Source organism: Sus scrofa, chromosome 7 (genome assembly GCF_054392235.1).
Source record: "Sus scrofa isolate SSC_HxYL_T2T_F1_AM1 chromosome 7, Sscrofa_HxYL_maternal_Yorkshire_Landrace_v2.0, whole genome shotgun sequence".
Taxonomy (NCBI): Eukaryota; Metazoa; Chordata; class Mammalia; order Artiodactyla; family Suidae; genus Sus; species Sus scrofa.
The window spans coordinates 24,806,036-24,833,869 of NC_139389.1; the positions used below are offsets into that span (position 1 = coordinate 24,806,036).

Sequence of the window (27,834 nt, forward strand, 5' to 3'; positions counted from 1 at the left end):
AGCTCCACGTAACTAGAACTGTTGCTTAACTGACTCAGTCCCTTATTAGTCTCTATTGTCATGATGAAATGTTTCTTTAGTTCCTATCAGCCAGAGGAAATCATGTGATACATTACTAGATGTTTTACCTGAAACGCTTAGTGCAGTGCCTGGAATATAAGAAAAACTCAGTAAATATTAGTCTCCATTATTCTGAAACGGTCATTTCTAAAATGCTTGAATCATAGGTACAATTTAAATAAACTGGCCATTGAATATGGCAGAGATGATTTCCCATTGCTTTCCACCATTTATCCGTAGTTATTTCATCGAGGACCTAACATCTAGCTGAGTGATGCCTTAATATAACCCAGCAGAAACTATTTTATCATTTGATTACAGGACAATCGAGGCATTTCCAATTACCCGAAGATAAGACATATATCTGTTTGCTGTAAAGTAATTAGTTTAGAACAACTTACAGTAGTTTTATGACAGGAGTACTGGCAAGTCTTCAGAGAGGGGCGAATCTATCCGATTAAAATAATGTCCAGAAGTGAATAATGCTTTGAATGCTGGCTATTCATTTTCAAGCTTTAATTCACCATCTTCCACGACACTCTTAAGACATCAGTTATATCACATACCTTTACTCATAGTATTTGAGGGAAGAAAGTAGATGGTATTTGCTTCTGATGAGCCACTTCCTATTTTGTCTGCACAGTCTCCTTATAACCTCCCCAAATTCAGAGGATGTAAAGCTCCCCAATCCTTACTTCTAAAACTAAGCACTGAGAAGCTTTTGTTGTAGTCAGAACCACGTCTGATGCCAGGAAGACTGTGTCTCCTGAGAGAGCATTATGTCCTTCCTCACAGTGCCCTCAGCCACACACACACACACATACACACACAGATTCACACACACACACACACACACACACACAGACACACACACACACAGACACACACAAGCATGTAGGGTTGTGCTGATTACATAATATATTTGAACCTTTCTCATCCTGAAAAAAAGGAATGTGAATATGTTTTACTTCATTTCTTCTCCTTGTTTCTGAATCCTTATGCTTCCCTTCTCCTGAGAGATATTTTCTTCTAACAAGAGGGTCAGGAAGTAGTTTGATTTTCTCTCTGAGGAATTTCAAATGCCTCTATTTGTTGTTGGTTATGAACATTTAGGTAGCAAAATAAATAAATATAAAAGGTAATGTAAAAACAAGAGGATCTTTCTGTATAGCGCTGGGAACTAAACCAGTCACTCATGATGGAGTATGAGGGAGGATAATGTGAGAAAAAGAACGTATATGTGCATGTGTGACTGGGTCACTTAGCTGTACAGTAGAAAACTGACAGAACACTGCAAACCTGTTATAATGGAGAAAATAAAAATTACTGTTTTAAAAAAGAGATGCTTGAGAAAATGCTTTGGCAAGATGCCGTAGTTTGGCTGCTTCTAGTGTCTATATTCCTGGATAAATACTCCTCTATTTCTACAAGTAATGAAATAGCATTGATTGAACATGCAGTATTTTAGGTGCTTTACATGTCATTGCAGTTTTAGTTTAATCATCACAATTAATCAGCGATACATTAGTTTCTTTGTTAACGATGAAGAAGTTGAGTTTCAGCACAGCACAGGGAACTTTATCCAATCTCTTGGGATTTGGGACCATGATGGAAGATAGTGTGAGAAAAGTCATGTGTATATATATATATATATATATATATATATGTATGTATGACTGGTCATCTTGCTGTCCAGCAGAAATGTATACAGCACTGTAAATCAACTACACTTTAATAAAAAATAAAATGAAAAAAATGAAAGTAAAAGCAAATCAATGGTAAAATACGAATAACCCATATTATAGATTACTGCTATGACAGACTGTATGCACAATGTGATAGTAATTCAAGTGAAATCTAGCCAAATATTTGACCCCGTATACTATTAATATGAAATACTGAGATTTACAATTTAGTTTGAATTTAAAGAAGTAGTCATCAAAATAATTATGAAAATGACATAAGTAAGGTTCACACCACATGATATTGAAGCAGTTAGTATTTTTCTGGGATTCTCTCCCCAGATAATAAGAAATGAGTGACAACGGAAAAAAAATCGATGCAACTTGTCGAGGGTACTTTGTTCTACTGGGTTTTTCTAATTGGTCTCATCTGGAGATAATACTTTTTGTGGTTATCTTGATGTTGTACTTGTTGACATTGTAGGCAACCTGTACATCCTTATCTTGTTGTACCTGGACTCATGTCTGTACGCAGCCATGTATTTCTTCTTCTCAAATGTCTCTTTTCTGGGTCTCTGCTATACCACCAGCCCCATCCCTCAGTGGCTGATCAAGCTTTGGGGTCCAGAAAAAAAACTTCCAGGAGATTGACAGAAGCTAAATATTCTCCTACAGATCTAGTGACCACAGTATGAAAAACATTGGAACTTTGTACAGACTTCTCTAGCCTAGGTTGTTGGGCATTTCCCACCTTTTGATAACTGGGTTTTTCTGCTCGTATTGGATCCCTGTTTAAATTCTCTCCCAGTAGGAAAATTTAAACTCTGAATATATAACCATGTAATAATATTAATATTTAGATATTTATTACATACATAATATTTGATATACATTGAACGGAACTGGAATGATACATGCCAAGCTCATAATAGTAGTTACCTCTGGGTTGGTTTTTGGGTCAGAGAATGATGGTTAGAAAGGACACTGATTTTCTCTGTGATATATATATATATATATATTTTTTTTTTGGTGCTATTTCTTGGGCCACATATGGAGTTTCCCAGGCTAGGGGTCTAATCGGAGCTACAGCTGCCGGCCTACCCCAGAGCCACAGAGCCACAGCAATGCAGGATCCGAGCCGCGTCTGCAACCTACACCACGGCTCAAGGTAACGCCGCATCCTTAACCCACTGAGCAATGCCAGGGATCAAACCCTCAACCTCATTGTTCCTAATTGGATTCGTTAACCACTGTGCCACGACGGGAACTCCCTCTGTGATATTTTATTGTGGGGAGCTGAGGAGATACAGGGACTCAAAAAAAGGACCTTGCCTGATGGCAGAAAAACCTGAAAGCAGGTTCCTAACCAAGGAAGGGAGCTCACCTGAATGGTACAAGCCGAAGGTGGGCTTCTGGTCAGGATGAAAGCCTGCCTGTACTGTACAAGCCGAGGGCAGGCCTCAGGTTACACAGCTCTCATTTTGATGTTGATGGGGAAGAATTGGGGCTTTCCCGGGAAAACAATTTCCATGTTTGCGCTGGAGAACATGGATTGCTTCTCGGGTGACCTAGTCTTTCCTGTCGTTTTATTTGTTATTCAGTTTTCCTCAGTCTTTCCTGATTATTTACTTATTATTCTTATTTTCCATTCTTATTTTCCTGTGGTGATTTGTGACTTAGCAAAGTTACAACAATAATATAATAAGAATTTCATCCTGAAGGACTTTCCCCTATTTAAATCCAACTTAGGTAAAATATAGTGTTTATCTACTAACTAGTTATACAGTAAACTTTAGAGTTAGGATTTTAATGAGGTTCATAGAAGTTAGACATATATTATCCATGAAACCCAGCTGTGAGTTTTGTCCTTGATTTTAAAAGCTTTTAAGTGATAGCTAGTTAAGTTGGTTTATATTTTCTTATACTGTCTCCCTGCCATAATGCTTTAAAGATAAGCACCAGTCTAAAAGCAAGATTTGTGAGTACCAAATTCTTGTGTCTGTGACCTCTTCAAATTGTAAAGACTGGCTGGCCATGGGATGATTTGTACTGAGTCTCCTCCTTTCCACATGATGTATTGTACCTAATTGCCCTTAAATTGTATTCACTAAGTTTAGTTAAGATAAAGATCTTAGAACATGATGTATAGCTGCTATACCGTGTAATAGTTAACCAATGTACTTTTAACACTGTGATGTAATCTGTAGTAAAAAACTCTCCGTATAATCAACCACTTATGCCAATAAAATGTGAGCAGTCCAGTGCCCTGAAAGAAGGGACAAAGAGGCTGTCTCCCTATGTACATTCGCCGATGCTGTCCATCTCCTATCGGGAAAGTGTACACTCCCTGGCCACCTGAGCAGGCCTCTGGCATTTTATGTGCTAGAAAATGCTGGAAATAAATATGACAAAAGTAATAGTTGATGATTCTGAGTTGTGGGAATATAGGTTTTCTATGTGTGTGTAATATTTTAAATATCCGAAATAAAGAATAACAGAGAATTAAAGTAGAGTTGTTTGTTAAAATATCAGTTCAAGTTAAAATTCACCGCGATGGTAATAGCAGCTCACATGTATGGAGTAATTATGTACTAAGCACTGTGGAAAATGTTTGTATCTTTTCCTTGTTGAATTTGTACAACAATCAGGACCAAGGACACATAAAGACTGTTTTCTGGTACCTGTCTTAAACAGAAAGCAAAATACCCAATTGCTCTCTTAAAATCACAATTTTTAAAATGACATCACTTAGATGTGCAATCTGAAATATAGCACAAATGAACGTATCGACAAAACCAAAACAGACTCAGAGACTTGGAGAACAGTCTTGTGGTTGCCAAGGGGGAAGGGGAAGTGGGATGGACTAGGAGTTTGGGGTTGGTAGATGCAAACTATTACATTTCTAATGGATAAGCAGTGAGGTCCTACTGTAGAGCTCAGGGAACTATACTCAGTTTCTTGTGGCAGAACATGATGGGAAGATAATATGAGAAAAAGAATGTATTTGTATAAGTATGGCTGGGTCCCTTTGCTTTATAGCAGAAATTGGTTCAACATTGTAAGTCAACTCCACTTAATAAAAAATGTAATCTTATTATAATTTCCAAACCCAGATTTTCTTTCTATAGATGGCATATATTCGCTAGAAACAGTGTAATGATTTAAAAATGTTTATGAATTCATAACCTCATCAGATATTTTTACAGTAACATGTCAGTTCTTGGATATAGTCTTATTTTATTTTTTATATATTATGGTAAATCCCTTGACAAGACATCATGGGAAATTACTCATAAAAATGTTTTGGAAAATTTATTTATTTTTATTTGTTTTTTTAATTGATTTTTATCTTTTTATTGTTATTTCCCCAACACATTTTTTCCCTACTGTACAGCATAATGACCCAGTTACACATACATATAGACGTTCTTTTTTTTCACATCATCATGCTCCGTCATAGTTGACTAGATCTAGTTCTCAGTGCTTAACAGCAGGATCTCATTGCTAATCCACTCCAAAGCAATAGTCTGCATCTATTCACATCACGTTCCCAATCCATTCCAACCCTCCCCCTCCCCTAGGCAACCACAAGTCTATTCCCGAAATCCCTGATTTTCTTTTCTGTGCAAAGGTTCATTTGTGCTGTATATTAGATTCCAGATATCAGTGATGTCATATGGTATTTGTCTTTCTCTTTCTGACTTACTTCACTCAGGATGAGAGTCTCTAGTTCCATCCACGTGGTTGCAAATGGCCTTATTTTTTTTTTTTTATAGCCGAGTAGTATTCCGTTGTGTATCTATACCACATCTTCCTAATCCAATTGTCTGTCAATGGACATTTGGGTTGTTTCCATGTCGTGGCTTTTGTGAATAGTGCTGCAATGAACATGTGGGTGCATGTGTCTTTTTTAAGGAAAGTTTTGTCTGGATATATGCCCAAGAGTGGGATTGCTGGGTCATGTGGTAGTTCTATGTATAGTTTTCTAAGGTACCTCCATACTGTTCTCCATAGTGGTTGTACCAGCTTACATTCCCACCAACAGTGCAGGAGGGTTCCCTTTTCTCCACACCCTGCCCAGCATTTGTCATTTGTGGACTTATTAATGATGGCCAGTCTGAAGGTGTGAGGTGGTATCTCGTGGTAGTTTTGATTTGCACTTCTCTAACAATGAGGGATGTTGAGCATTTTTTTCATGTGTTTGTTGGCCATCTGTATAACTTCCTTGGAGAATTGTCTATTCAGGTCTTTTGTCCATTTTTCCATTGTGTTGTTGGCTTTTTTGCTGTTGAGATGTATAAGTTGGAATTTTTAAATAGTTATGTTTTCAGAATTTTGGTGGTTACCTTCTGTGTTATAGTTTGAATGGTCTTTGAAGATTATTTTTAATACTTTTGCAGGGCTAAACTTGTCCTTGAAATTAGAGAAGTTAAGTGGAGACAATTAACTCTAGTTAATAAAGCAATAATATACAATGTAGGTTTTTTTTTTTTTTTCTTTTTTGCTTTTTAGGGCTGCACACACGGTGTATGGATGTTCCCAGGCTAGGGGTCAAATTGGAGCTATAGCTGCCAGCCTAGACCACAGCCACAGCAACGCCAGATCTGAGCTGGGTCTCTAATCTATACCACAGCTCATAGCAACACCGACTCCTTTAACCCACTGAGCAAACGTTATGGATGACTCATGGATGCTAGTCGGGTTCATTAACCACTGAGCCATGATGGGAGCTCCCAATTATTTTTTAGGTAACCCATTTTTCAAATGTCTCATGCTCCCTATTCCCCCACTTAGACCACCTCTAACAAGTTATTCCTCAAATGTGGCCCTTAGCAGGATGAGGAATTGGGGAAGAAATTTCAGGGCAACCTGTTCCCCTCCCTGTAAAGACAGCTTCATGAGCATGTTCATCAGTGAAGGTTGGTCTGTAGAGTCATTGTTTTCTTTGGGCAACAGTGTATCATGTTGAAGGTATTCCTCAGCAACTGTTGTAACCAGGACAACTCCTTGAAGGACATTACTTACCACTTTGGGATTTACCCTCCCAATGGCCCCAGTCAAGGAAAGCATGTCCCATTATTCTTTTGTTTCCATAAAACTCCATTTGCTCTAGGAGAAGGGGTCTATCCCCTGAGACACTAAATGCTCTAATGAGCTCCTCTTCCCTGCTAAACCAGATCTTTTAGTAGACTCAGAATTCTCTGTTGTGTAGCATGATAACCATAGTAATTTTCAGACTCTGCTTTCCTAGTGTGATGCAGTAGACTAGACTCTATGGTGCATGCATCCAGCCATCCCTTTATGTTGGTGATGTGAAAGAGATGAAAACCAGAGATCAGGTTGGTCCCTACATAAAGAGGCATCAGCTGGGCAAAGAGAGGGAATATGGACAGACACAGAAAGGGCATTTAGTGAAAGGAGTTGTTTGAGTGTTAGGCATGCCCTAGTTAAGGGTATTAAAGGACAAATATAAGAACAAAGACAGCTGACCAGTGATATGGGGATGGGGAGGTGAAACTCATGTCCATCACCATTTCCTCCATCATGTCATATTTTTAAAAACCGAGATATTTCATTCCACAGCCCAAAAGAACAGTCTTTGTTGAGGTCTTTATTATCCTCTCCCTTGTAAGAATAAATTTAACTGTAAAGTTGCTACCTTTCTTTTCCTACACCTGGTAGTTTTATTTTTTTGTCTCTTATCTCCTATCCCTTCTAAATTCTTTAAGAATGCTGAAGAATGGTTCATGCGACAGATCAGTATATCTCACAGCTGTTTTTAATTAATGTACTAAGTTATTCAGGCAACTTTATGAAGAATAAGAAAATTACATCTGCATCAAAAGAAGTAATGATAGCATTTGGGTTTACCTTTCTCATGAGCTACTCTCTCCCTTTCTAGAGATTATAAAAAAAACTTTGCATTTTCTCATCATCCCTCAAATGGCAGTGACCTCTAAGTGAAATAATCTGCTTCATTTATTTGGCCATCACTGTTTTTTTAATTCGGCCATGGTGAACTTCTTCAGCATCCACTGGGCTTCAACCACACCTTCTTGGTGTGGTCTGAACTTCAACCTTGGGGAGGAATCCCCTCTTCCACGTTTGTTCTTTCTTGGATGCTATTGCTTGGTCCAAGGTATCTTTTAGAGTTCTCTCATAACTTAATAATTCTTTATTTAAATTTTGGTTTCATTACAAAAATTATTCCTTTTATTTCTTGTTGTACTTGCAGCATGTGGAAGTTCCCAGGCCAGGAATCAAACACACACCACAGCAGTGGCCTGAGCTACTGCAGTGACAACACTGCAGCCTTAACCTGCTGCACCATGAGGGAACTCCCCCCAAATTCTTTTTCAGCAATGTACTGTCTGATTGTCTAGTATAGTTTCTGAGCTGTAGAAAATAGTCTAGATTAGTGTGTCAACTAGTTAATGAATTTGAGTTTAGGGCTTGAATCAGTCTTACAACCTTGGGGCCAAACTGTTTCTGCCTTTCCTGTTGAAATTCACTATCTACTGCTGCTAACATCTTTTTCAAGAATGGTACTTATAAAACGTGAGCAATTAAGAGACCTCATTTGTGCCGTATATTAGATTCCAGATATAAGTGATATCATATGGTATTTGACTTTCTTTTTCTGACTTACTTCACTCAGGGTGAGAGTCTCTAGTTCCATCCATGCGTATAATGAAAAAAATAAAATAAAAAAAAGAGCCCTCAAAGGAGGTAACCACATGTGGTCCTGCTGTGGTTTCTTTTTCTTTCCTTTTGTTTTATTTTTAGTCACAGTTTGTAAATGTGAGAGAAATAATTGTATGTGTGAGGAATCAGAAGTGATGTGATTACTCACAGAGAGACAGAGGGATATTTGACTGGTGGGATACTTATGACATGAACCAAGCTGAAAATCTTAGTTCACGTGAATAGATCTGTGAAGCAGTTGCAGAGAACCTTGACAAAATGCCTCTTAAAAGACATGTGAGGAGTTCCTGTTGTGGCTCAGTGATTAACGAATCTGACTAGCAGCCATGAGGAAGCAGGTTCAATCCCCGCCCTTGCTCACTGGGTTAAGGATCTAGTGTTGCTGTGAGCTATGGTGTAGATCACAAACTCGGCTTGGATCCTGCGTTGCTGTGGCTGTGGTGTAGGCCAGCAGCTACAGTTCTGATTCAACCCCTAGCCTGGGAACCTCCATATGCCACAGGCGTGGCCCTAAAAAACCAAAAAAAAAAAAAAAAAGAACCCCCCCCCAAAAAAAAAGAGACATGGATTTAACTGATTTTAAAGGAGAAATTTTTAGGAAAAAGAAGATATAAATTCATTGAGTAGAAGAAAGGAAGAGTGTGGGAATGGCAGAAATGGCTTGTCACAATAACAATATAAAACTTTCCTATGAAAGAGAAGAATTGCTTAAGAGTTATAACTGTTTATGAAATGTTAAACGAACAAAAAAAAAAAAAAGAAACAAGCTCTCTGGGAACCATGTATTAAGTGATGAACAGCCATTTAATGGTTTCATTAAATATTCAGAATTCTTCTCTAAGTTGGAGAATAAAAACATTTGTAGACATTAGTAATTATGATCGAAGTTTAAATACTGTCTCTGTTATTGTCCTGAAGAAAAGGGAATATAGAAACGTCCTCAAGGCCTTTTGTTCAGGTTTCTAGCCCTGTGATATACACATATACACTTTCAGCTTTAAGCACTAGTAGTCAGGTCACTCTCCATTTCCCTCAACCTCACACCCTTCCTTGCTTCTTTGCTCTCTCAAAGAACTTCTATCTTCCTTTCCCTAAAATGTTCTCTTTTCAAGACAGTTATATTCAGATGTCCTTTAGGATGTGTTCTGCCACCGCTTTCCCCATCTACTTCACAGATCTGTTCAAGTGACCTGAGGTTTTCAGCTGTGTTCATATCATGATTATCCCCATAAGTTGATGTGCCTGTGTCTGCCTTTTTTTTCGTATTTCTCTTTGTGTTTTTAATTTCCAGTTAAGAAATAAGCTGTGAGTGTGAGTAAACAAATCAGAAGATAAAATTCTTCCTAAGAATTTTTAAGAATAGTTAATTGGAGCTCAATATTTTTTACCCTGTGTCAATATTTTGAAATAATAAATAAATTAATATTGTTCATTATATCTTTTTATCTGTGTTTAAGATTATTTGGATTGCAATTATTATGTTTTCTATAAACACATAAGCAGGAATGGCATGAAAATGCTGAAAAGAAAACTAAAGCTGTTTGTTAAAAAGATTATTTGTTCCATGGAAATTTTCCTTTGTAGCTATGTTAGAAGATTTTCAAGTTACTATTTACCCAGACGTCACCCTGGGGCAAGTTAGGAGGATTCAAAAGTTAAGAAGTTATTTTTCTGTAGTAGGGAAAAATATCTGGATGAAATATAAAAGTAAAAAAAAGCCTTTGTATTAACTTAAAAAATTTTAATGTGGTAAAATATTAAATTTGTAGAAAAATTGCAAAAGTGGTTCAAAAACTACCATTAACCTTTTAACAAGAGTCAATAATAATTATATTCTACCTAAAATAGTTATTCTATTATCCACCTGTCAATCATATCCATCTGCCTGCCTGCCTGCCTGCCTGCCTATCTATCTACCTACCTATCTATCTATCTATCTATCTATCTATCTATCTATCTATCTATCTATCTATGTAGCTAGCTAGCTGTCATCTTTATATATGTATCTATCTGTCATCCATCATTATCTGCCAACTATGTGTATGATCTCTTTTTGTGGACCATTTGAGACTAATGTCGAGACGTCCTGTCCTTTTACTGCTAAATGCTTAAGTGTTTTTCCCTAAGATTAGAGACACTATTTTACATAACTAATGTGTAGGTAACAAAATATAATATGGAGACAATATTATTATCTGACCAATAGTTCATATTAATATTTCTCCAATTGTCTCACAATATTTTTGTCCCAGTCCAGAATCAGACATTTAGATATCATGTCTTTTTTTTAATGCAATATTATTTCTTTTTTTTTTATAATTTTTTTTAATTTCCCCACTGTACAGCAAGGGGGTCAGGTTATCCTTACATGTATACATTACAATTACATTTTTTTATCATGTCTTTTTGACTTTTAAAAATCTGGACCAATTCCTTAGCTTCATTGAAATCTATATTTGCTTATTAGGGTTGCACCCGTGGCATATGGATTTCTCAGGTTAGCGGTTGAATCAGAGCTGCAGCTGCCAGCCTACACCACAGCCACAGCAACGTGGGATCTGAGTCACATCTGTGACCTACACCACAGCTCACAGCAAAGCCGGAGATCCTTAAGCCACTGAGCAAGGCCAGGGATCGAGCCCACATCCTCATGGATACTGGTTGGGTTTGTTACCTGCTGAACCACAACAGGAACTCTGAATCTGATATTTTTGTCAGGGCAGGCCAGCTCTTTTGCCCAACTTGTCTCAGTGTGAGTTTGTCTTATATTTCTTCATTTTAAAAGTCAGGCTGTGCATTTTTGGCAGGAATATGACTGAAGTGACATTGTGTCCTGTTTAGAGCAACATGTCAGTAGTCACATGCTGTTGGTTTGTCTCAACGTTGGTGATGTTAATATTGATGACTTGGCTATGGTGATGTCCACCAGGATTTCCTCTGGTAAAGCCTACTACTTTTCATTTTGTAATTAACAAGTAATTTGTGGGGAGATATTTTATTTTTATTTGATTTTTATTTTTGGCTGTGCCTGTAGCATGCCAAAGTTCCTGGGCCCGGGATTGAACCTGACTCACAGCAGTGACCATGGTGAACCCTTAACCTCTAGGCCACCAGGGGACTCTGTGGGAAAATATTTTAAACTATATAAATATCCCATCTCTCATCATACTTTCATTCACTAGTTTTTAGCATCCATTTATGTTTTTCTAACTCTATCATTCCTTCTATGTTTATTAATTATGATCCTAAATATGAGGATAGCTTTCTCTTCTTTACTATTTATTCTTTTAAAATTTATGAATATGAATTCTTTCTTCTTGCAGATCATTGGTATCATGGTTTCTCTTAATATCCAAATTGAAAAGTGGTAGGCCCTTCAAACTGGTTTCTGTTTGTGTGTGTGTGTTTGTGTGTGTGTGTGTCCCTCTGGTTCTTGGAGGATATTTTTTCTTTACTGAAGCATAGCTAATTTATAATATGTGAGTTACAGGTGTACAGCATTGTGATTCATTATTATTGCAGATTGTACTCCATTATAGCTCATTGCAAGATAATGGCTATAATGACCTGTGCCACAGAATCTATACTTCTTCCTTATCTATTTTATGCATGGTAGTTTTTAATCTGTTAATCCCATACCCATAATTTGTCCCTCCTCTCTTCTCTTTCCCCCTTGGAAACCACAAGTTAGTTGTCTATATTTGTGAGTCTGTTTCTTTTTGGAATAGTCAGTTATATTAATTTTTAGATTGCACATAAGTGATATGATGCAGTGTTTGTCTTTCTCTGATTTATTTCACTATGCGTAATATAATCTAGGGCCTCCCACTTTGCTGCAAATGTCAGTGTTTTGTCTTTTTAATGGCTGAGTAATATCCCATGGTATGTATGCACACACCCCCACACCCCCCCACACCCCCACACACCCACACCCACCCTATATCTTCTTAATCCAATCATGGACTCTTGGGCTGCTACCATGTTTTGGCTATTCTAAATGGTGCTTCTGTGAACATTGAGGTGTGTTTTTTTTTTGGAATTGATTCCCCCCACCCCGGCTATATATACCTGGGAGTGGAATTGTTAGATCTTATGGTAGTTGTATATTTCTAGTTTTTTGAGGAACATTCTTACTCTTTTCCACAGTGGCTGCACCAGTTTACATTGCCATCAATAGTATACAAGGATTCCCTTTTCCCCACATCCTCTCTAACATTTGGTATTTGTAACCTTTTTGATGATAGACATCCTAACAGATGTAATGTGATATCTCATTTTCAACTGACTGGCATTTCTCTAATAATTAGCAATGTGGAGCATCTTTTTCATTTGCTTGTTAGCCATCTGTATGTCTTTGGAAAAATTTCTGTTCAGGTCTTCTATTCATATTCAGATGGACGTACTTTTTTGATATGGAGTTGTATATGACCTGTTGATTATTTTGTAGGTTAAACCCTCGTTGGTTGCATCATTTGCAAAAATTTTCTTTCATTCTGTAGGGTATCCTTTTGTTTTGTCAATGGTTTCTTTTGCTGTGAAAAAAACTTTTAAGTTTAGTTAGGACTTAAAATTTTTTGCTTTTTTTTATTTCTTAGGAAACTGATGCAAAAAATGTTGCTATGATTTCTCTCAAAGAGTGTTCTTCCTATGCTCTCTTCCAGGAGTTTTATGGTTTTGTTGTTACATTTAGATCTTTAAGCCATTTTGAGTTTATTTTTGTATGTGGTGTGATTAAATAGTCTAGCCTCCTTGTTTTATATGTGGCCATCCAGTTTTCCCAGCACGACTTGCTGCAGAGACTGTCTTGTCTGCATTATATATTCCTGCCTCCTTTTTTTGTAGATTAATTGACCACAGGTGAGTGGGTTTATTTCTGGGCTCTCTTTTCTGTTCCATGAACCTGTGTGTCTGTTTTTGATAATACCATGCTGTTTTGATGACTGTGGCTTTGTAGTATAATCTAAAATCTGAGAGGGTTATACTTATAGCTGTGTTCTTTTTTCTCGAAATTGCTTTGGCAGTTGTATTTCCATTTATCTTGAGTGTATGTAATTCTTTTGCCAGGTAACAGGAAATGAATGATGATGGAAAAACTCAATGCAACTTCTGGAGGCTACTTTGTCCTGCTAGGTTTTTCCAATTGGCCTCGTGTGGAAGTAGTACTCTTTGTGGTTGTCTTGATGTTCTACTTAATGACATTGACAGGCAACCTGTTCGTCATTATCGTATCATACCTGGACTCCCATCTGCACACTCCCATGTACTTCTTCCTCTCAAACTTGTCTTTTCTGGATCTCTGCTACTCTACCAGCTTCATCCCCCAGTTGCTGGTCAACCTCTGGGGCCCAGGAAAAGCCATGTCTTATGTAGATTTCATGACTCAACTTTACTGTTCCCTGGCACTGGGATCCACCGAATGTGTGCTACTGGTGGTGATGTCCTATGACCGTTATGCAGCTGTATGTAGACCCTTGCATTACACTGTCCTCATGCACCCTCGTTTCTGCCATCTGTTGGCTGTGGCTTCTTGGGTAAGTGGCTTCACCAACTTGGCACTTCATTCCTCATTTACCGCCTGGGTACCCCTGTGTGGACATGGCCAAGTGGACCATTTCTTCTGTGAAGTTCCATCACTGCTGCGACTGTCTTGTGTTGATACAAGACAGCTAATGAGCTGGCCCTCATGGTCACGAGCTCCATTTTTGTTCTCATGCCTCTCATCCTCATTCTCAGCTCCTATGGTGTGATTTCCCGTGCTGTGCTGAGGATGCGGTCAACAGCTGGACTTCAGAAAGTCTTTGGGTCATGTGGAGCCCATCTTCTGGTTGTGTCCCTGTTTCTCATTCCAGGAATGTTTATATATCTCCAGCCCCCATCAGGAGGTTCTCAAGATCAAGGAGAGTTCATTGCCCTTTTTTATACTGTTGTCCCACCTAGCCTCAACCCTCTAATCTACACTTGAGAAACAAAGAGGTAAGAGGGGCAGTAAAGAGATTAATGGGGTGAGAGTAAGCCTGTGTACTTGTGACATGAATAGAATAATGGAGCATCTCTTCACCAGTGGTTCATCTGCCCATCCATGTATCAACCACTCTTTCATTCACTTGCTTTGTCAGCACTGATGGAGCATGTACTTTCACTATATCACAGAGTTTGTGGCATTAGATATGAATTCAACACAGACTGCCCACATGACAACCTCCCTAGAGTGGAGAAAACAACCATGTAAAATCAAAATCAAACTCAATATTAGATTTTTTTCAGTGGTGCAATCCTAAAAAAACAAAGGTATGCCTTTCTTAATTGAAAATGAGATATGGATTTATTCTAAAAATTGATAAAAGGGCAGGTGTTATATATGTTTCTCTTTTGGCCACACCTGTGGCATTTTAAGTTCCTGGGCCAGGGATCAAATCTGAGCTGCAGCTGCAACCTATGCCACAGCAGCGTGAATACCGGATCATTAACCTGCTGAGTCACAGTGGGAGCTCTGAGCAGGTCTAATTCTTATGGAGAGATGATATTCTTAATTGTAAATAACCTATACTGTGTCTTTTAATTTCTTGCTTTTTGGGCAGAATTTGTCATAAAATTTGTCTTGTTTTGATTAACTATAGTCTTAAATCTTTTCTCCAATACATCCTTTTTTTGAAAGTAGTTAATTTTGAGAGAAATTTTGGTCTATGTTCTTTATTATACCTTTATCAATAGTAAGAAAATAAGTTTCATGAATCAGCGGTCTCTGAAAAAATGTAGCAGAAGTAAGCACCTCATATTTGGTTTTTCCCTCCAATATAGTGAGTAGTGTAAAGGAGATGGAAATAACTTGTAGTTATAATATATAGCTTGTGAAGTAACGGTCATCCATAGACTAGGTCAGGTAAGTACTTGGGGCCCCTGTATAACCTAAGTTTCTAAAAAGAATATCAGAAGCAACCAAGTACTAGGCTCTGAAAGCAATTTGATAAATCTGATGTGTACTTGAAAGAATTATGTGAAAATATACTGGAAAAATTATGATAAAGCTGTTTGAAAAATGTTAGTTTTTTTCTTTTTGAGCTTGATCTGACTTAAATATTAGTGGTAAGTACATTACGAAAATCAACTTATATATTTTCCGAGTAAGGAAATGTATTTTTATTAAAGTAATAGTTTTATAACCTGTATTATTGCTGCTATCTCTATCTGAAATAAGTGTAGCATGCACATAACTTTTTAAACTGGAATCCGTATTGTATGGTAATCCAATTGCCAGCTGTAGTTTTGAGGCCTGTAACGTTTTCACATGATTGATTCAAATCCCATTCCCAGAGTTCCCATCATGGCGCAGTGGGAACGAATCTGACTAGGAACCATGGAGTTGTGGGTTCGATCCCTGGCTTGCTCAGTGGGTTAAGGATTCAGCATTGCCATGAGCTGTGGTATAGGTCGCAGATGCAGTTGGATCCCATGTTGCTGTGGCTGTGGTGTAGGCTGTCGGCTATAGCTCTAATTTGACCCCTAGCCTGGGAACCTGCATATGCTGCGGGTGTGGCCCTAAAAGGCAAAAAACAAACAAATAAAAAAACCTTATCAAATCCCATTCCCTAAATTTTTTTTTCTTTTCTTTCTTTGTTTGTTTGTTTTTTGTTTTTTTTTTTCTTTGCTTTGCTTTTTAGGTCTGCACCTGGGGCATATAGAAGTTCCAGGCTAGGGGTCCAATAGGAGCTGTATCTGCAACCTACACCACAGCGCATGGCAATGCCTGATCCTCAACCCACTGAGCAAAGCCAGGGATTGAAACCGCAACCTCGTGGTTCCCAGTCAGATTCATTTCTGCTGTGCCACGACGGGAACTCCCATTCCCTAAATTTTTAAAATGAAAAACACATCCCCAAACTTCCCCTCAGTTTCTGGTGTGGTTTGCAATTACATTGATTCTGATGTCTTTGCCTTTGTGTGTCTGTCATTCTTTATCTCCACCTCGACACAAACAGTAATACGGCATACATTCATTTGTCCTTAACCTATTGTCTAAGAAAGGAAGAACCAAGAATCATGTACATGTAAGGACTGTTAGTAAATAATTAGTGCCGCACAGAGTGAACCATCACAGAGCAAAATAAAACTTTTAAAAGCAAACCCAATAGTTTAGTTCTTTGAACCACCGTGTACTTATGGAAATCTTATTGTTTGCAACACTTCATGTAATACCCTGGCCTCTCACTATCTAATTCAAGAAAACTGTGGGAGTTCCCACTGTGGCTCACTGGTACTGAACCTGACGAGTATCCTTGAGAAAGCGGGTTTGATCGCTGGCCCTGATCAGTTGGTTAAGGATCCAGTGTTGCGTGAGCAGTGGTATAGGTCACAGACGTGGCTTGGATGCCACGTTGCTGTGGCTGTGGTGTAGGCTGGCAGCTGCAGCTCCGATTGGACCCCTAGCCTAGGAACTTCAATGCGCTGTGAGTGCAGCCCCCAAAAGACAAACAAACAAACAAACAAACAAAACCCCAAAATAAAACCCAGACTTTGACATTTCTTGTCTCTTTTCTTTCTTTTTTGCTTAAAAACCATATGAATTAAAAAAAATGTAGACAATTTTTTTGGAATGCTGTAGTTATAGCATACATATATATTGAATCCTAGCTCCATTACCATGATCTTCTAATTAATTTGTAATTGAAAACAAAGTTCAGTTAACAAAATCCCCTCAAAAATTAACACAGATTTTGAGTTTATTGTTTTGTACTTTTCAAACTACTTATGTGAATCTTATGCAACTTTATCACAAACCACAATGAGATATCTCCTCGTGCCTGTCAGAATGGCTATCATCAAAAACAAGACAAATAACAAACGTTGGTGAGGAAGTAGAGAAAATGGAAACTTCCTGCACTGTTGGTGGGAGTTTAACTTGGTAGAGCCACTATGGAAAACAGGGTATAGGTTCTCAAAAAGCTAAAACCAGAAGTACCATATGACCCAATAATTCCACTCCTGGATATAGATCTGAAAAGAAGAAACACTAATCTGAAAAGATATATGCACCCCAGTGTTCATAGCAGCATTATTTACAATTGCCAAGATGCGGAAACAACCCAAGTGTCCACCAACAGATAAATGGATAAAGGAGATATGATATGGGGACACACACACACACACACACCCAATGTGTGTTTTTACTTAGCCTTAAAAAGAAATCAGATTTTGCCATTTGTAGGAACATGGGTGGACTTGGAGGCAATTATGCTGAGTGAAAAAGTCAAACAGAGAAAGACAAATATTGCATTACATCACTTATATGTGGACTCTAAAAAATATACCAACCTAGTGACTCTAACAAAAAGAAGCAGATTCACAAATATAGAGAACAAACTAGTAAGAGGCGGCAAGTGGGCGTGGCAACATGGTGGTAGGAGACTGAGAGGTACAAACTATTGTGTGTAAAATAAGCTACAAGTATATATTTTACAACACAGAGAATATAAACAGTATTTTATAACTAGAAATGGAAGATAATTTAAAATTGTGAATCACTGTATTATACACCTGTTGACATCTAATATTGTACATAACTGTATTTCAGAAAAAATAAAGGGAGTTCCCATTGTGGCTCAGTGGTAAGGAACCTGACTAGTATCCATGAAGATGCAGGTTTGCTCCCTGGCCTCGCTCAGTGGGTTCAGTGATCCGGCATTGGCATGAGCTGTGGTGTAGGTCGCAGACGTGGCTCGGATCTGGTGTTGCTGTGGCTGTGGTGCAGGCTGGCAGTGCAGCTCCAGTTTGCTAGACTTGGACTTCCATAGGCTGAGGGCGCAGCCCTAAAAAGACCAAAAAGAACACCCCCTGCCCCAAAAAAGAGAACAGAAAAGAGAGAAAATAAATTGCCTAACTTTGGCTTTTCACCAACAATAAAATCTGAAGGGAAGAAGACACATGGCTTGCCGAAGTTTAAATGACCTCTGTGTGGCAAAATCAAGGTAATGACAGTAGAGTTTTGGTTCTGAGGCCCTTTGTCGTGACCAGCAATGCCCAGGGTAAACTAGAAGGTCTGAAATCCTACCACTGCCATCTCTGAACCTTGAACCACTCTTTGGTACTTTGACACTCACACTGCACACATGAGTGTGGGTCGCAGGCAACTTTACTGAAGAACTAAGAAGGAATCCAGCTTGTTCTCAGCGAAGAATGGAGACTAAATGCTGTGAAGGACCAGCTTCTTCTCTACCCCAGGAAGTTTCTGCTCCCCATCCAGACAGATGGCTCCAGTCCCCTCATACCCATTCCTGTGCAGCGTATTCCCTAAACCCTGAGTGTGTCTCAGCAGTGCAGGCACAGATGTGTCATCAGATAATCACAGACACTAGCTCTGGCTTCCAGGCCAGATTCAGGTGTTTTATGCTCTTTTATTGGCCTCAGCGTCACATACTGTATTCTCTGTCTTACAAACATGGGACTGGAAGGTCACTGGTATCACATGCTATGACAACATTAAGTGAGTTGAAGCACACTAAGTTTTCAAATATAAGTCCATCATATTCCAATTACAATTCGACAACTAAAATAATAACACTTAGAGGAAAAAGTAGTACCTGATTTACTATAGATTTCACAATGATAATACTTTACCATGGGAATCTGGCCTTGTCACTGCAGCAGCTCGGGTTGCTGCTGTGATGCGGGTTTCCTCCCTGGCCCGGTAATTTCCCCATGCCACCAATGTGGCCAAAAATGATTTTTACCATGGGAGTAAAATTTTCTGTCTATAATAATGTCGTATTAACATATGTTTTAAATACTTTTCTGAAACATTGCAGAGTCTAATGCACACTTACGCCTAAGTGCTCCTGAGAGTATCTCCTAAAGACAGGATCTAATCCAGGATCACCGATTAGATGTTTGTGTTATGTCTCTTAGTGTGCTTTCTTTCTCACTCCACTGTGTCTAACCTTTTTTCCCCCACCCTCTCCCCGACTCAGGCCCTAGTGGTCTCTGGGACTCTTCCAAGTCATTGGAATCCTGAGTCTCACAATTTGAGTAGTCAATTGGTTTTATGATAGCTGTAAGACTATTTTTGTTTGTTTGTTTTTGCTTTTTAGGGCGGCACCCACTGCACAGGGAAGTTCCCAGGCTAGGAGTCGAATCGGAGCTGTAGCTGCTAGGCTATACCACAACCACACCAATGCCTGATCCGAGCTGAATCTGCGACCTCCACCACAGCTCATGACAATACCGGATCCTTAACCCACTGGCAAGGCCAGGGGTTGAACCTGCAACCTTATGGTCACTAGTTGGATTTGTTTCCGCTGCACCACAGTGGAACTCCTGTAAGACGGTTTTCGAACCAGAATTGTGATTTGCACTTACTTGAATCATCTCCCTTAGAGCAGGGTGCACTTCTGCCTTGCAGGTAGTTTTGCCATGCAGACCTGAGGACACCTCTCGTGAGAACAAAATCATGGGTAAGCCTTTTTGATTTCATCCTTAAAGACAATCTCAAATACATGTTTGCATTTGTAGTATCTTTAGAGCTAGAGGTTAAAAGATTTTGCCGCTTTCCATTTATTCTTCAGGCAAGACATGCTTGGTTGGGAGAAGAAGAAAAGATTTTGGCTAACTTCCTTGCAAGGGCAATCTTGAGATTGTTCATGCAACCTCTCAAGGATAGAATAGAGTATACTCCCACCTTCGCATGTAATATGAAACTTCCTTCGGCAGGGCTTCTCAGTGGTTAATGACAGTATTCTTCATGCTGGAATATACTGAACATATATGACTTGGAAATGTAAAGCAGTCTCATACAAACAGCATGTTTCTGTGGCTTTTCCCTGCCACTACCCTCAACATTCTTTATCCTTAAATTTTTTGGTGTATTCCCTTAGGAAGTCCCAATATTTCAGAGTCTGGAAAACACTCACAATTTTGAAATTAGTTGTCTTTACAGGCCTTCAAGATGAAGAAGCAGTCAGAATAGCTCTTAACTGTCTCATAACTAAGCTTTTGACACAAATCTTGCTGGGTTTTTCCCTCCAAACTAAAAATTACCAATGCCTCTGTGTTTAAGACTAGGTTAGACAAAGGATGTCTTTAATGAAAATGATTAGAGATATTATTTCACATCACAAAATTTTCATTTGTATTGCTCTCTCTCTGTGTGTGTGTGTGTGTGTGTAAAATTAAAAAACCCATTTGGCAACCAGCCACCAATCAGGCAAATTGTAAAATTATTTAGAATTTTTTCCAAACTGTATATACCAAAGTCTATTTGTCTCAAGAACTGGACCAAGCATTGGAAGATTTTTTTTTTCAAATGGCTGCACCTGCAGCATATGGAAGTTCCCAGGCTGGGGTTGAATTGGAGCTGCAGCTAGGTCCTGTGCCCAGCCACAGCAGTACCAGATGCATCTGCAACCTATGGCTCAGCTTCTGGAAATTCTGGGTCCTTATGCTGAGTGAGGCTAGGGATCAAACCTGGATCCTCATAGAGACATTGGGTCCTTAACCCACTGAGCCACAATGGGAACTCCAGATGATCTTTTTTTTTTTTTTAAATTAAAAATTAGATATGGGTTGGAGTTCCTGTCGTGGCTAAATTGGTTAACAAATCTGACTAGGAACCATGAGGTTGCAGGTTCAATCCCTGGCCTTGCTCAGTGGGTTAAGGATCCCGCATTGCCGTGAGCTGTGGTGTAGGTTGCAGACGTGGCTCAGATCCCGCGTTGCTGTGGCTCTGGTGTAGACCGGTGGCTACAGCTCCGATTTGACCCCTAGCCTGGGAACCTCCATATGCCGCCGGAGCAGCCCAAGAATGGCAAAAAGACAAAAAAAAAAAAAAATTAGATATGGGTCACAATTGGTTCTTCTTTGGAAGAACATGCCATTTTCCATTAATAGTTTGCTTAGATTTTGATTGTACCAGAATGCATGTCAGAAAAGTTCAAATGATTCTTGTTTTTCTTACCTGTTAATTTCTTCACTAAACAACACTGTTGATTTCTCATCATATTAATTCAGTATCAAGTAACAATAAAATCCTTTCTTTGCTTAAAAACATAACTAATTTTTTGATGAAGTTTTAGGTTGAGTATGAATCCTGGAACTAAGTTTATTTTTGTAACTAAAGTACCTTTCCCTTTTAATGATACAGATTCTGAGCATCAGAGAGCTACTTGTGTTGGTCGAAGTAATCAGTAGCTTTCCATTCTAGAAATATCAATTGTTTCTTTCTCATAATGATTCTTGCACTGTTTCAGAAGGCATTCCTGGCTGTTTCCATCATGCGCCAAATGTTTACATGTTGTGGTTCGTTATTATATCACTAATTTTCTCTTACTGATTCAGAAGGTTCATGCTTATGGTCTTTAAAAGAAATGTTAAGAAACTTATGCACATATTTTGCCCACCTATTTAATTTATTTTAATATTTAAGAATACATTTTAAGGTTTATAGGTAAATATTCAAATATTCAAATCCAATTTTATAGGATTTCCATCCCATGACCCCGGTGCATCCTCCCACCCCCCGAACTGTCTCCTTTGGAAACCATACGTTTTTCAAAGTCTGCGAGTCAGTATCTGCTCTGCAAAGAAGTTCATTGTATCCTTTTTTCAGATTCCACATGTCAGTGAAAGCATTTGATGTTGGTGTCTGATTGTCTGACTGACTTCACTTAGCATGATAATTTCTAGGTCCGTCCATGTTGCTACAAATGCCAGTATTTCGTTCCTTAATGGCCGAGTAACATTCCATTGTGTATATGTACCACATCTTCTGGATCCACTCCTCTGTTGATGGGCATTTAGGTTGTTTCCATGTCTTGGCTATTGACAATAGTGCTGCAAAAAACATCAGAGTACACTAGTCTGCGAGTCATGGTTTTATCTGGATAGATGCCCAGTGGTCTAATGTTTAGAGTGTCTCACTTGGAATGCCCAGTGGCAGTATGCTGCCCTCTTAGACATGGCCAATCTAACAGAAAGTGGTGGAATATTTCTTAAGTGACACTGTCATAGGAAATACACTGATGAATAGTTGCCGTGGTGACTAGCTTGAACGAATGGGTTTATATTATTACTTTATTCACTTCTTAACTCCATCAGAATTTTAGTATGTGCCACCAGAATAGAACTCTTTTTAATACATTTCAACAAACAGTGCCCTTATGGGTGCATTATTAGCCATGTGTCACCTTTGTCTAAGAGCATTAGAAAGAACATGAGAAACAGGACACAGGACAAGAAGACCCTGTGCCATGATCTGGGGAAGTATGAGACAAGAATGATTTGTCAGAGAAACTCCTATATACCTACTCACTTGTTAAAGAATGTCATTTGATGTCTGCGAACTATCACTTGGAAGTGAAAACGCTCCTCACCAGGTTGCCCCAGGCACCCTTTACATCCTTGTTCCTCAGAGTGTAGATGAAAGGGTTGAGTGTAGGAGTCACCACTCCATAGAAGAGAGCCATGAACTTGGGCTGGTCCCTAGAGATGGAGGAAGGGGGCTGAAGGTACATGCTAATGCCTGGACCATAAAAGAAGAAAACTACAACGAGATGGGAGGAACATGTGCCAAAGGCTTTTTTTCTTCCCTCCGAAGATTTAATCTTAAATACAGCATGTCCAATAGAAGCATAGGAAGCAAGAATGAAGCATAGTGGCACAGCTAACATGAAAATGCAAACCACAGAGAGTGTGAGCTCATTGGCGCCCTTCTCACCACAGGCTGCCTTTATCAGAACAGGAATCTCACATACCAAGTGATCCAGTGTGTTGTGACCACAGAGTGGTAAGTGTAATGTGACAGTGGCCTCTGAGACAGCGTAGGTCATTCCACCCAGCCACACAGTGGCCACCAGTAGGATACAGGTGCACCGATTCATGATGAGGGTGTAGTGCAGAGGCTTGCAGATGGCCACGTAGCGATCGAAAGACATAATAGCCAAAAGCAGACATTCTGTGCCTCCCATTATGTGGAAGAAATAAAGCTGAATGGCACAGCCCAGATAGCTGATTGTCTTCTTCGATCGTCCCAGGTGAAACAGCATCTGAGGGACAATGCTTGTGGTGTAGCACATGTTCAGAAAGGAGAGGTTGGTGAGGAAGAAATACATGGGGCTGTGCAGACGGGAGTCTAAGGTGGACACCAGAATGATGGCTATGTTTCCCACCATGGCCATGGGGTATGTTAGAAGCAGAATAATGAACAGAGGAAGCTCCAGCCAGGGATGATCCGCAAAGCCTAGTAGAATAAACTCTTCTGGGTGGCTTTTGTTAATTCGTTCCATTATCTGCAGTTTGCTTCCCCTGTATCGGAGCAGTGGCAGGAAAGATAGAAAGATTTTGAGAAATGACAAACACAGTTGTATATATTGGGAGTATATGCACACAATTAAGCATCCATTCATAGAAGATTGGGTGCAGTCACTTGGGTGGGTGGGGGAGGATAATTAAAAGATGTGACACCAGGGGAGTTAATTTCTCCTCATGACCCTACAGCATAAAGACAGCTACCTTAAGCAAGTAACCAAAACTTTCTGAAATGGAATCTACTATTCTGTGTGATGAAGGTGACAATGAGCATGTCCTTGGGCTCTGGTAAGGATTGAATGCCAAGCAGAAGTGACTGTGTTTCCGATGCTCCAAAGTAATGCTCTTTCATCCCTTGGTTTGCAGAAATACCAGCTAAGTTTATTGGTTCCTACCTTCAGGTGCCCGATGAAGTAGATGTGGCTGGGTCTTAGGAATCAGATAGGTCTTTTTCAGGATCCCTGCTGCAAGGCCTTACTGAAATGTTAAGAAGAGTGAAAGGGTGGAGTTAGCTCTAGCACAAGGAGGAGGTGGAGAGAACCTAGCCCTAGCCCTTAGTTATCATCTAGATAGGCTTGTCCAGATGCAGGTTGAATTATTACATCATCCCCATGGGGACTAAGAAGGCTTTTACAGTTTAAATCCATCTTGGTCATTTAGAATTGAGCAAGAAACTTAAACCCTTAGATGACAGCTTGCTGAAGTATAAACTGAGAGAATTTAGCTATAAATTATGTTTCCCCCAACTCAAACATTTGTTGTTGGATGTCCCTTTTCTTGCATAACTACTTTGTTGTAACCAGGTCATTGATTGTTCATGTCAGAATTTATTATCTATCTTGTAGGAATTTTTCTTTATCCTGGGGGCTTATCTTGTTTTTAGGTAAGGCCTTGGCCTGTTATCAACAGCTTACTTACTTATATGTAGCTACAAATATGACATTTATGTCCAGGGAACTGGAACAGGAGGAAAGTATTTCCACTGAGGACCAGAGAGTCATTGGTTTAGAGGCAGCAGATTACATTTGTAGGCTTGCAAAGCACAGTTTTCACATACTCTGTTTCTCTGAGTCCTCAAGGCCATCGTGTGAGGTGTCACATCGAACTCCCCTGGGCTAAGATATTATTTTGATTCCAAAAGAACCCTAGGTCTGTTGTGCACAGTGAGATAATATAATAATAATTACAACTAATCCTTAATGAGCCCTGTGTGCCAAACACAACAGTAAACCTTTCAGACCCATGAATCATCTAGTACCTATCCCCAAACCTTATGACAAAGGAAATGTTAGTATCTGAATTGTAAGATACTGTTCATCATTCATCCCAGTTGTCTGCTAATGACTAGGGAGGTTCTAAAGATCAAAAAGCCATGAATCCCTTAAATGAGGTATTGAGATGGTGAGACTATAAATCCAGTTTTCAGGGTTCCGTAGATGTATAGCTAAGCTCTAAAATTCTATGCTCGAACTCTGCTCTTTTCCATGTCATTCTCCTGGTATTTTATTACTTTCAATTCTCTGATATCATGATGTTTTGTCCAATTTTTGATCTACTTCCAATAATATTCCATCAGGACATCAGGGCCTCTTTATCTCTGAATTTTTTTTCCTTTTGTCCTTGCCCCTAGGCATGCAGACATTCAGAGATCAAAGCTGAGCCACAGCAGTGCCCTAAGCCACAGGAGTGACAATGCTGGATTCTTAGCAGATAGGCCTCCAGGGAACTCCTGTCTGGGAATGCTTCAAGTCCTTTGTCTCTCCATCTCCACTAACACATCTGCAGCAAGGTGGGATCCTGAAGCTGCTGTGCCACAAGGGAACTTCTCTAGTGTATCTTTTTGTACATCATTTTTCATCACACAGCATTTTATTTATATTGACAAGGACTTTTAAGTTATGCGTTGGAAAAATTATAGAAGAAAGGAGAGGTTTTTGTCTGACTTCAAAATGTCTGGAGAAATCAGGTGAATGGGTCAACGCATCAGATTTCTACTGCATATTTTAAAAGTTCACATGATTGGATGAAGGCTGCACATTTCATTCAGGTATTTAATACCTTTCAGGAATAGTGTTTATTCAAATTTACATGCTTTTAAAATGGGTTTAAGTGATAGCCTGAGAGAATCAGATTACAAAAAAATCTAGCTGCTTTGTGTAGGTGCCAAACTAATTATTTCCAAAGTTTAGAGAAGACTTCCAGAAATGAAATGCTCTCTGGTTTCCCTATGCATATTTGGTACTATGATGTACCTAAGAAAGGGTAGTTTTTAAAACAAGTATCGTTTTACTTACCTTATGTTGATAACTATAGTTTAAGCAAATGGAATTTTAAAGGAACACATTTGAATTTTTCCAAATGGCCTAGTACACAGATGAATATTTAAGAATGATATTCAGAAGTGTGTATTCCATTCGACACAATGCTGCCCCAAAGAAGAAAGCCCATATTAGGAAGATGACAGTAGGTAATATCAAGAGTGCTTTGCATGTGTGCAGTCTATTATATCCCCGAGACTCTTGGGCATTATTTTCAGACAGCCCGTTAATGCTTATCCCAGATGAGTTAGGAGACAAATTCCTTTGGGACAGAGTTCTCCATGGAAGTGCTTCTGGTGTACAATTAGTTATCTACTGAATTGAGGTTGTTAGATATGTTTTAGAATAAACTCATTTGATTTCTCAAAACACTGGAAACTGATTTTACTTGATTATTTTATTCACTTATTATCTTTGTAATGTTTCTTTCATTGGCAATGATTTTTTAAATTGAAGCATCATTGACATCCAACAATACATTATTTTTCAGGTGTAGAGTGTAATGCTTTGACCTTCATATACATTGCTAAATGATCACAGTACATTAACCATCAGTCGCTATACAAAGTTACAATTTTTTCTTTGTGCAGAGATCTTTAAGACTTATTTTCTTAGCAGTTTTTCAGATCTGCAATAGTGACTGTATCACATCAAACCTGTACCACAGAAGTGACCTGAACCACTGCAGTGACAATGCCAGATCCTTAACCTGCCACCTCACAAGGGAACTCCAGGGTTCTCTGTTTTGTTACATGGATCTATGTGTCTGTTTTTGCTTGTTTGTTTTTAGGGCCATACCTATGGCATATGGAAGTTCCCAGGCTAGGGGTTGAATCGGAGCTGCAACTGCTGGCTTATGCCACAGCCGTAGCACTGCTGGATCTGAGCTGTGTCTGCAACCTATACCACAGCTCACGGCCATGCCACTGAGTGAGGCCAGGGATTGAACCCACATCATCATGGATACTAAGTCAGGCGTGTTACTGCTGATCCACAATGGGAACTCCTATGTGTCTGTTTTTATGCCAGTATCATAGTGTTTTGTTTACGACTGCTTTGTAGTATAGATTGAAATCAGGGAGCATGATGCCTCTGGCTTTGCCCTTAAGATTCATTTGGCTATTCAGGATATTTTGTGTTTCATACAAAGATTTAAAATTACTCATTCTAGTTCTGTGAAAAATGCCATTGGAATTTGATAGGGATTTCATTGAATCTGTAATTGCTTTGGGTAATATTGATATTTAATTCTTGCAGCTCATGAGAGTGGAATATATTTTCATTTATTTGTGTGTTCTTTAGTTTCTTTTGTCAGTGTCTTATAGTTTTCAGTGGACCGGTCTTTCTTCATTTCTAGGTATTTTATTCTTTTTGAGGCGATTGTATATGGGATTCTTTATGTCTGTTTCTGATCATTGTTGGACAGTAATTTTAAATAGGGTTCATTTAGACCAAAGCTAGTTTGAGTAAAAGGATGTGGAGACATTCACGTGAATTTCTTGCATATCTTATTTTGTTCACCTTGTAGAATATCTCCAATAAGATATAATATTTCTGGCTGTACCTAATAAATAAAGGGACACAAAAATAAGTTGAAGAGAGAAGAAAAAACCGGAAGTGGTCTTTCTGGGAGGAGGAATAAAATGACATTAAAAATCCTTTAAAATATTTAATGATTTTCAGAGTTCCCGTCTTGGCTCAGCAGAAACGAATCTGCCTAGCATCCATGAGGATGCAGGTTCAATCCCTGGCCTCGCTCAGTGGGTTAAGAATCTGGC

General features: G+C 38.9%; 2 protein-coding genes across 2 annotated transcripts; one reads left to right on the forward strand and one right to left on the reverse strand.

Annotated features, from left to right (window-relative positions):
• The first annotated feature begins 13,528 nt into the window (after positions 1-13,528).
• Positions 13,529-14,409, forward strand: LOC146401395 (olfactory receptor 2J3-like). Its single transcript, XM_084970498.1, has 3 exons — positions 13,529-13,707; positions 13,759-13,978; positions 14,110-14,409. The coding sequence occupies exons 1-3, from the start codon at positions 13,529-13,531 to the stop codon at positions 14,407-14,409; spliced, it is 699 nt and encodes a 232-aa protein (XP_084826624.1).
• Positions 14,410-22,777: 8,368 nt separating this feature from the next.
• LOC110257992 (olfactory receptor 2B11-like) lies at positions 22,778-23,716 on the reverse strand. Its single transcript, XM_084970365.1, has one exon. It carries the CDS (start codon positions 23,714-23,716, stop codon positions 22,778-22,780), a length of 939 nt encoding a protein of 312 aa, XP_084826491.1.
• Between the last annotated feature and the right edge of the window lie 4,118 nt (positions 23,717-27,834).